General features: G+C 41.5%; 2 protein-coding genes across 2 annotated transcripts in view; both read left to right on the plus strand.

Moving 5' to 3' along the window:
- The first annotated feature begins 2,365 nt into the window (after nt 1–2,365).
- dgat2 (diacylglycerol O-acyltransferase 2) lies at nt 2,366–8,377 on the plus strand. The gene is made up of 8 exons (XM_067257592.1): nt 2,366–2,499; nt 3,487–3,615; nt 3,911–4,018; nt 4,112–4,182; nt 6,127–6,331; nt 6,650–6,824; nt 7,522–7,724; nt 8,095–8,377. Exons 1-8 carry the CDS (start codon nt 2,460–2,462, stop codon nt 8,247–8,249), a joined length of 1,086 nt encoding a protein of 361 aa, XP_067113693.1. The 5' UTR covers nt 2,366–2,459; the 3' UTR covers nt 8,250–8,377.
- An 805-nt stretch (nt 8,378–9,182) lies between these two features.
- uvrag (UV radiation resistance associated gene) overlaps nt 9,183–10,840 on the plus strand; it is a 47,607-nt gene continuing 45,949 nt past the window's right edge. Inside the window, exon 1 of the mRNA XM_067257700.1 lies at nt 9,183–9,216. Coding sequence (XP_067113801.1) covers nt 9,183–9,216 — 34 coding nt within the window. The remainder of the gene's footprint in view (nt 9,217–10,840) is intronic.

Here is a 10,840-nt window from a genome sequence, read left to right on the forward strand (position 1 = left end):
GTTGGGAAAAGACAGGAGAGGTATAAAAAATTCAAATGAAATGATTAACAAATAATTGAACATAAAAGGGCCAAGAGAGATAGAGAAAAAAGTGTGAACAAAAGAGGGAGGGAAAATGAATCCTCGCCATCCGCTCCAACATCATCAGCCAACAATATGTGATGGGATGTTGGTATGGGAGCGAGGAGTGTGACAGGGATGAAAAAGGCTGACCACCTTGTTAATTACAGGTAAAGCATGCAGGTCATATGGAAAGAGCAAGTGGAATGGCAAATACACATTTTAAAGACATATTTGGGGAATTTGTCATGCTTTATTGGATAGTATTTACTGTAAGTGAACTGTGACTACAACTGCAGCAATGAACCAAGGCCATATTCTAAACCAAGCCACCATGGTAAGGCCTCAGCTTACATGGTATGCACATTTATCCAGCGAGCTATAGATTGCGCCTTGTGGGACGTATTTCTGTACCAGCTGAACCCTGATGACATTGCTGTTGATTCTCATTTTATGAGAAAGGAGAGCTGGCAGTATAATCTATAACGTCACAATAAATATTTCTATCAAGTGAACAATCAATAAGAGAATAAAACTACAGGTGTTACAAATCAAGACGAGGGTGTGAGGGTTGGTGTGTTGTTCGTGAGACGGCCTGACCTTATCACAGTAACACATCCGGAAAACAGGGGAGGGGGTGCGAACGTCCCTGTTTAATGACCAAGTTTGAGCTTTGAACAGTGCCTTTTATCTGTGGCTCTGATACAGGCACACCTGGATGGTACTGTTGTCTATCATTCTTCTGTTACTGTAGGGTTATTGTGAAAACAATATCCACTTTTTTCAGGAACGGGCAAAGTACTCACTAAGGAATAAGGATAATAAAGACTCATGTTACACACACTGGTATCTTTGGTGGGATATCTAATCTTAAAGGAGTCCCTTATTTAACTTGTTGAAAGAAAACAGAGTGCACATACTCCTGTCCGCCTTCCTACAAGTATATCAATATAACACATAACTGTTTCAGTAAGCTTAGTTTAGCTTCTAATTGATGTGGATTTGTCCTCCATTTCTGCTGAAACACCCTCTAATCCACTGTCCCATATTGGACAGTACAGAGGGGATGGCAAGCCAAAAAAAATCTGTTTCACAAGTGGCGCTCTGTAGTCAAGGATATCAGCCAGTCAAGGATATGGCTAGTTATCAGCCAAATGACATTTATATTCTGATCTGAACCCATTCGATATTTGCAATACGTCTAGACATGGGCTATTCCCCCATCTGTGTTTGTATTGGCTAAAGTAATGAACCCTTCTGTTGCATTAATTTTTGTGTTACTCATCAATGTTTGCAGATCTGAGGGACCCACAACATTTTGGGGTAACAAAACAATACAGCCATGGCAATTACTGTAAATCAACCCCCAATTAGCGCCTGGGAGCATCGGATATCTTTCTTCTTTTTTTCCCTTAAGAATTCATTGAAACAATGTATCAAAATAATTGTGTGTGACAATATCGTGCAGGTTCCTGCAAACCTTTCGGAGTTCCATTCATTGCAAAGGGTAGAGTGCAACAAAAGCATGAGACAGTCAGACATGCAGGGAGACATCCACACAGAACATATGAAACATAAATGTGTAAAGTGGTGGGGGCAGACTGACCTAAACTATCAAATATAAATCAAAATGGTCAGTTTTTCCTGAATACATCCATTACCTGGAATCTCCTTTTCAACAGTCAAAAACAGGGGGTTGCCACATGGATAAAGTCTATAGACTGTTTTGACATGTTTATTCATTATCTCCACTCAGTATTATATCAATGATTGACCTTGATAAAAGCTTACTGAGGCTGGTTACTATGCGTGCCAGGCTGGGCATGGGAGCTGGAGGCACAGTACAGGAGGAGGGAAGGGCATGCCGCTAAACCAGTGCCAACATGCAGATTGACCACAAATTTGGCGAAATGTTAATGCCTCAATCTGCCTGTTTATTATACAAAACTCTGTATTAGTGACAGTCTCTGTTGATTGGACACACATCTGGGATTAAACAAAACGGCATAACCTACTTTGGTCAGTGTTCATGTAATTTGTTGGTTAGAATGGTCAAAACATGAACATTGACCGTTACAGGCCACACGTGACCGTCGACTACCTGATAAATACACTACCCCAAGAGGGTCGACCACACCGCAGTCCAGAGAATACTTCCGTTCTCACTTGGTTTTTCCCCGCCGCGGACCATATCAGTTAGCACATCAGTTTGGACATCTGTAAACCTCTTTGGTTGCGCACTCGTTAGTGGCTCCTCCCCCGTACCGGTTAAATGTCTCCTCGGCTTGTCACTTCATTGCAGTCGAAAGCAGTCATGATAGAGGGGCTGTAGAGTGAAACAACTTCATTGCAACAAGTAATTCTGAGTTTTGTCATCTGTGTTTAAGAGAGCCTCAGTTATGAAGACCTTACTTGCTGCCTACTCCGGTGTCCTTAAAGGTAAGCGCTAAACCATCGTTAAATCGCACTGTATATACGAACTTGTTATTCTGCCCCGTAGATAGTGTTAATTGGATCCACCTGAAAATAATCGAATCCCAATGGTTTAATTCTTTGAGAAACCAAGACTACCGACACCAATTAATAAAAGTATTTATTGTGTATGGACATTTGAACTAAGGCATTATTTTGGTATAGCCATGTGTACAGGAGAGAGAAGCACTTTTCCACGTTTTGGCAGGAGTTTGTTTTGCAAAACAGGTTTGCTAGACACTGTAGCGTCATTTCGTTAGAAATGTCTGCTAAATTGTTAAAATACAAATGTACTGGAGAATGCAGACCTGTCTGGTTTGGATGGCCACAGGAAACCAGGGAGTACCAGGGACCAGAGTGCGAGAGTCTGACAGAAACACTGCTGTAGTGGCTGTTACCTGGACCCTTAGGCAGGTGTTGGTCCTGTATGATATCACTGCCTGCCCGCACTGGTAGAGTGGTAGTCTTTAGGTTATTTTCAGACCTCAAAGATGGGATTACTAGACTCTGTTATCCAGTGGTGAGGCTCTTCTCCTCGGGGATGGCTGAATTGTGTGGCTGAGCAGCATTAGTTCTCCTCAGTCACTCCTGTTCCGCTATTACACTCACGGAACACATGTAGCTGTGCAGTGGAAAAGTAGCTTTCAATTTTTTTTTTTTTTTTTTTATTAGTTGGTGAGTGGGCCATGCTGGTGAGTGACCCAGGTCCTCATTGGTTACAGAATAACCTCCTAAGGTCTCATCTGTTTAGTTTTCTTTGGAACTGCCTCAGCTGATGTGAATTTAGAAAAAGGAGGATAATCCAGAAATCCAATCGCTACACTCATTATCTTCATACTGTGCTCACGGACTGTTTGAACACGAAGGCTTGACTGCTTTTAATCCATGTGAAAAATGTGTGTCATGTTCTAAGAGGTTGTTTGTCCCCCTCCTCCCCTGATCTCCCTCCTGTAGGCACCGGCACCAGCCTTCTCTCAGCCCTGCAGGACCTGCCCTCCGCTCCTTGGCCTTCCAGATCCAAGATGGAGAAACATCTACAAGTCATCTCTGTGTTGCAGTGGGTCCTGTCCTTCTTGGCCCTGGGTGAGCGTGCGTGTGTGTGTGTGTATGCATGCTTATTAATATCTGTGTGGCTGCTGCAAACTGTTAAAATACATAAGTCTATTTCTATACTGTAATTCTAATAAGCAGGTCAAGCCTGTTAGCTTCCCTCTCTCTCTATTCCTCACTTTGTATGGCATTATATTCTCAGAATAGCATTTCCAGTGAAGGGGAGGTCGTTGACAGCCTCAAATGTTGTCTCTTCCATGTGACATAAGTCACCTGCTGCCATACTGTCACTGAGATGTTCATCCCTGACACCCTTCCCTCTCTCCAGGTGTTGCCTGCACAGTACTGCTCATGTACATGTTCTGTACAGACTGCTGGGTCATCGCTGCCATGTATACCGCCTGGCTCATATTTGACTGGAACACTCCAAAACAAGGTAGGTCTCCCCATATGTTCCACAGTGGTGGAGGTGGTCTTATTTGGTTTTGATGATCCAAGTCTGAGGTACCTTTCTTTCCTTTCCCCCCAGGTGGCAGGAGGTCCTCTTGGGTGAGGAACTGGACCATGTGGACTTACTTCAGAGACTACTTTCCAATCAGGGTAGGTGTTTTTCTGACCTTGAATGTATGGGAATTAGTGTTGTACTATTATGTAAAAGGGTGAAAGGTTGTTGTATTTTACATAGTTATCTCTCAGAAACAGTACGTGTACTTGTTGTTTAGCCTATGGAAAAAGCTATGATGTAATGTACTCCTTTTGCTGCTTGGATATGAAGTTAACGATCAGTAATACACTGATTGATTATGCTGTGGAGTCCTAGTAGCGCAGGCTTGCTGGGCGATAAGATTGTCTGTTATTGGAGTCAGTATCATCGATTGGCTTTCGACTGTTCCTTTCCCTATTGATTATTACGTCGGTTGAGTGTTAGACTTCAGTCTACCTGATAGGAGAGAATGCAGTTGATGAGTTGTTTATTTTACTTGAAGTCTCTCTTCAGTTGCTCCCTCCCGCCTAAACACTTTGTCTTTTTAGGAAATCACCATAATGATTTATTTCAGTTTAGTACTTCCACTTGAATAAGAAACCTTTTTAATTGTCAGTCCTGTAATGCTGTAGGAAAAACGGCCATTGACATTATCTGAATATGTAGCAATGACCTTGATAAAACATTTGAAATGCACTATTTTATTTTTTGCTAATGAAATGGACTCAGTTTACAAGAGTTGATTTGTTTAAAAGGATGAACACACTCCTAAATCAGTTTTGGGATTCTTCGTTTTTCGATTACCAGGATGCTGCTTTTTTCTCTTCTCTCTCCCTTCTCAACTGTTTGTTGGCACCTTACACCAAAGAATAGTAATTGGCCCATATTAACCCTTTGTGGTCTTACCAAGTTTGTGATTTCATACTCATTTACTGTAATATCACAATTACAGCAAAAATGAGTTTTTAGCCCATCTAAAACACTTGACAAGCAAATACAAGGAGCCTTGTTCCACATTTGTTTTGAATAAAGGTGAAAAGCCAACTTTATAATCAATCAATAATCTTGATTATTAACTGGGCAATTCCTTGCTGTCTTTGGAACTTGAACTTTGTTCTGTTCTGTACTTTTTTGCATTGTTTGACAGCTGGGTGTCATGATGAGATCATTTTATACTTTATGGTTCAATATCTGTCAGTGAACGCTGAAGAAGATGGGTTTATTTGATTAGAGGTGTACGTGTGGATAAAGATTCTGTTGACCAATGGACAGGCTCTCCTTACGTCTTCCTTCCTGAATGTTACAATTAGAAAAACGTTACTTGCCATCACCAGATAGTAGATCCCTTTACATCCGTCATGCCATCTCTGCAGCAGCCCTACAGCAAATCTCCTGTCAGATAATGTGCTTATGCAACAGCCCTGTTTGACTAACCTCTATGGGAACCCTGTGCACACACCTCTGTTTGGATCCAAGCATGGTTTTTTTTGTGCCCTTTCAATTTCTTCTGTAAGAGGGGCGTTGGGGGTCTCGCTTCACTGACCATCTGGCACCATGACATAAAATTGAAATATAACTATTAAAAATTAACGTTGATATGATAACTTAAAAAAAATAAAAAAATACTTTAAGCAACAAGATAAACAATTGAACAGAATGCTTTATTGGAAATGACTTTTATTGCTGTACCTGGGCATGAAGATTAGAAGTAGGTCAAATCAGGGCTAAATTGATATACAGTTCTTTCCATATATGGGACTTCAGCTAAATGCACTGCACCAGAATACATGGCTACTGTCCTAGGACACTTCCAGAAGCTTGTCAGGCTGACATCCTTGCTTCTTCTCTTCGCTGCCAGACATTCACCACCTTCAAATGTCTGTTAGTTCTTGTGTGGATTGTGAATTGACCTCACAAATTGGAGAATGAGCAGGAAAACGTATTATCAACCGTTGGTTTTTATAAACTGAGTTTCTTCAACTCATGGGCCTTCTACCTTTTTGTGTTTGTTTACTGAATCAAAGTATTCACACACCCTCTTTTGTCTTTGTACTTTTCAGCTCATAAAGACCCACGACCTTCTGCCCAGCCGTAACTACGTATTTGGCTACCACCCCCACGGCATTTTCTGTTTTGGTGCCTTCTGTAACTTTGGGACCGAGGCCACCGGTTTCTCCAAGAAGTTCCCAGGCATAAAGCCCTCACTGGCCACTCTGGCCGGAAACTTCCGTTTGCCGGTGCTGAGAGACTATCTGATGTCTGGAGGTGAGCAGGTTGAGGGTTTCTGCCCTGTGTGGAGGCGTTTGTCCTCTGCACTGTTGATAACCCAAATGCAGATACAGCACAACTGTTATCTTGGAGAACTGAGCTTTGTCCTGTTGCTCAGCTCAAACATACTCCCTGTCTCTCTCGGATTATATTCGCTGATGCCGCTTTTGCTGAATTTGCAATTCTCAGTATTCTTATGAAGGTACAAAATTCAGTGGGCAAATTGCTTTTTGAACTGCCATGTTGCCACTGGTAGAGTACTTGATAGATGTTTGTTTGAGCACTGTGTTAAATCATCGTAACGTCCCACCCCAGGCATCTGCCCAGTGAACAAAAACTCCATCGACTACCTCCTCTCCCGGAATGGCACTGGAAATGCAGTGGTCATCGTAGTCGGGGGGGCGGCCGAGTCCCTGGAGTGCAGGCCCGGCCTGAATACGGTCACGCTGAAGAACCGAAAGGGCTTTGTGAAACTGGCCCTTCAGAAAGGGTGAGATTAGCACACATACATACATACATACATACATACATACATACATACATACATACACACACACACACACACACACACACACACACACCTCCTAAAGCAGAGCTAATCCAAGAACATGGGGGTATGACAACAAAGGCTGAACTGCTGACTCGCATTACAAAGATACATGACTCACAAATGGGCACAAAATGGTGAATATAACGTTTTGGCAAATCCTGATTACACGTGGGGATTGGTACAGGTGGCTTGTTGCTAAAATAAACACACAAATAACACAACAAAGGCCAAGAGACTGGATAGGATTAAACGGCAGAAAAATCTGGGATCTAGCATTGGAATTCCCTGTGCAGCACACAAACACTCAAGGTTGGATTGGCTCCGCTAAACCAAACAAACCTACTTCAGAAATAAATCGTTTAGTCATGGATTACAGATTCCTTGGTTGTACCTTGTCTAAAGAGGCTCAGATTTTTGTTAAGTAAATATAATAATGCTGTTATGTAGACCCTCATACATAACACGTTGGATAACAGCATATACATAACGTTGCACAGTATTCTAATGGAGGTGTCACCATTTGTTTTCAAAAACCATGTCTGAGTGTAAACTACAGTGACTGGCGTACACAGTAGTTAACTCGTCTAACCCTCTGAGTGACATGAAGAGGCTAATGATGCCCTGTTGATTCCTTCAGATCCGACCTGGTGCCGGTGTACTCCTTTGGAGAGAATGATGTGTACAAGCAAGTGATTTTCGAGGAGGGGACCTGGTGCAGGTGGGCTCAGAGGAGGCTGCAGAAGCTGCTGGGCTTTGCCCCCTGTCTGTTTCATGGCTGTGGTCTCTTCTCCTCAGACAGCTGGGGCTTCGTGCCTTACAGCAAGCCCATCATCACCATCGGTTAGAAAAGCTCCTTATTTCTTTGGGGTTAAATTAGTGGAGGGGATCATGAATAAGAATTATTGGACTATATCTTTCATTAATAATGCATTGTCAGAATTTAAATAACCTTACATATATGTATTTCACTTTAGATGTATTTAATTATATACGTATATTTGGAATTTATTGTGTTAATCTTTGAGTGCAGTGATTTCACAATCAGTATCAGCAAGTTGTTCAAGGACTTGTTCCTGTTCATCTTTGTTAGCAGGACCATCCACAGTCAATATTTACCCCAGCCAATATCCAGTACTTATTAATGTTTAACATTCTGGTTCTCAACTTCTGATGTACCACCAACACGCACGTGCATATATTTATTTTTCAGTTGGTGAGCCAGTCACAGTGCCGAAGGTGGAGGAGCCGACCCAGGATATGGTGGATCTGTATCATGCCATGTACATCCGGTCCCTCTGCACCCTCTTTGACAAGCATAAGACCCGCTTTGGCCTGAAGGAGACTGACATGCTGCACATCCAATGAGAGAGATTCTCTGGGACCCTGTGACCTGTGACAGCTACTTCAGAACCGCCTCTGCTCTCGTGCCTGGCTCTGATACGTTATTGAACTTGAATCTGTACACACTAATGTTTCTGTAAAAACTCTTTTTCAGCAGCCTCTTGTGCTTAGAGTCTTTGTCCTCTGTTAAAGGCAGGATTAGGTGGTGTTAAGTCCTTGAAGTTGGTTATGGCAAGGTGCTATCAACCTAAAGGCCATAGTTATTTTTCATGACAGTAGAGAACGGGATGTAAAGAAATCTCCCACAGTCAGGTGCAGACCATCCTCTAGATGGTGCTACAAGGTAAAACTATGCATTGAACAAGTAGCAAGGATTTTCCTCTTATGGAATTGTCCATACCTAGACTATTCTCTTTGCTATATGCACAAACAATGCAATTGTAAGGTATTGGTTTACTAATGGGTCAATACTGGTTGATTAAGCCAAAGATCTGTTGGTCATTGACCTCTAGCCCCACCCCTCACCCATGTGGATTCTGCTGGAACATGAAAATGAAGAATTCTGTTCAATCAAATAAGGCATGCATATGTTGAGGAATGCATGTGTATATATTTGATTGGTGCCATTAAGTATTAATTGTGTTTTGTGCAAGAAGGCCTCACCTTATGGAAATTTGTACTTTTTGTCTTCCCATTGAAAATGATCAATGCACTTTTTGTATATGTGATGACTTGCTGAGGTATTGACCCTTAAGATGCCTTATAAACCAGAATCTTCTTTTGAATGTTCTTGGTAAAAGAAATGCAGGACAATGCAAAATACAATATTTGTGCTGTGACGTTGTCATTTAACCCAAATTACTTTCCAGACACTAAAGGTCTTGACGTGTGCCTTGAGGTTCAGCAGTACGTTAGCCCCAGAGGAGATGACTAAATACTGTGGAGGTTAAGATTACGATGATCAGGCAAGACCTGAGGCCTGTACCCCAGGGTACTGTTGGTCTTTTTTGAGGATGAACTGTTGATGAAGGAGAAAATGATGAAAAGCAAGGGATCAGAAATAATGTGCTGTATGTGAAGACATCTGTTGTTGGCAAATGTGTAAAGATGTCAGGTGTTTGTCTTGCCTTACAAGAATGTTATGAAAATCAAGCAGGGAACTAGCATTGGTATGTCATGCCAAACAAAGTCTATCTACCACTGTCATGAAAATAAAATGATGGCACAAACTAATGGCAGTATCCTCTGAAATACAGTTTCATCTGGCTTCACCTTTGTGACTTGCAAAAACCATTGTACAGCTCAGTCTGATTAATGTGCAATACATATAGCAATAAACACAGCACAGCCTTTATGTTGTGAATGGTTCATCACAATCTGGCTATTTAAATTCAATGTTTTGTATATTTTGAGAATAAAACATGTACATAGTTAATTGTTTCCTTTTTTACACATAATCGTATAATACATCTGACTACGTTTGGGTAATTCCTCTTCCTCCAACATATTTTTCACAACCTCAATGTAAATTCAATCCTCAATACTCAATCATCCAAGAGATGAGGTGGATAAAAAGCTATTTACATATTTAATAAGTACTGATATAGAAAACGTGAAGTCAAATCCCGTTGGATTCCTGTATGTGACCAACACAGTCACTGCAGAATATGCACACTTCGCCTATTACAGTGTCATTGGTTTAGAGCCCCTGACTGAGCCTACAACAAGCTACTTTACGTTTGAGATTAGGGATTGCTGTTCATACAGTGCTGCCCCTTGAGTAATTTTACCTCTAATAAATTGTCTACCATACAGAGACAGAGACTGCTCAAGGGAGATGGCTGAAGATGGTCCAGTGTCAGAGTTGACTAAAGAAACATTTCTATTTTGGGTGCTTTTCAATTACAAATGAAAACAAATAACCTGAATGAGTCACTTAACACAACCAGCGACACACCTTTTAATGTACATTAAATAAAATATGCAAATTAAATTTATATTTCACAAAATGTGATTTGGATCTCAATGCTGTTTGCAACGTTACCAGCAGGTAACGCTATCACACAATTCAGGTAACTTATCCATGTTCAATTGGAGCACTTTTCAAGAACAACCGACCCTTTTCAAATTATTGGCATTAAATTGGACAAATGGAGACGTTGTCGTTGACTAAAAGGTAACGCCTATATTAGACTGGCAACCACTGTTGGCCAATCAGAAATCTTCCGGGGTCAGTCTATGAAAAAGGCGGATTTCCTTTCCATACTTTGTTTATGTCGCAAGGTGTCTGACAGCAACTAGTTAACTGGAGTGTTTAGTGGTATATTTCGTCGGAACACCTTTCCCTATTAATGAGTGCATATACATATATACGACCGTAGGTTTCTGGATGTTGGTGATGGGATATTTTGTTGAATGAAGCGAACGCCCCGGGTGCCAATAGGATGAACACCATCACCGGTCGGGATCTCGCTGTCCCCGCTGCTTCTGTCACAAACTCTGGATCTTCATCTTCACGAGCTTTGCACGTAGAACTCACCTCTCAGCAGGTAAGGACGTGCATTCAAACATAATATTTGTGTATTTGCAGTACGCACGTTAATAGAAAAACGAAT

Source organism: Osmerus mordax, chromosome 19, assembly GCF_038355195.1.
Source record: "Osmerus mordax isolate fOsmMor3 chromosome 19, fOsmMor3.pri, whole genome shotgun sequence".
Classification (NCBI taxonomy): Eukaryota; Metazoa; Chordata; class Actinopteri; order Osmeriformes; family Osmeridae; genus Osmerus; species Osmerus mordax.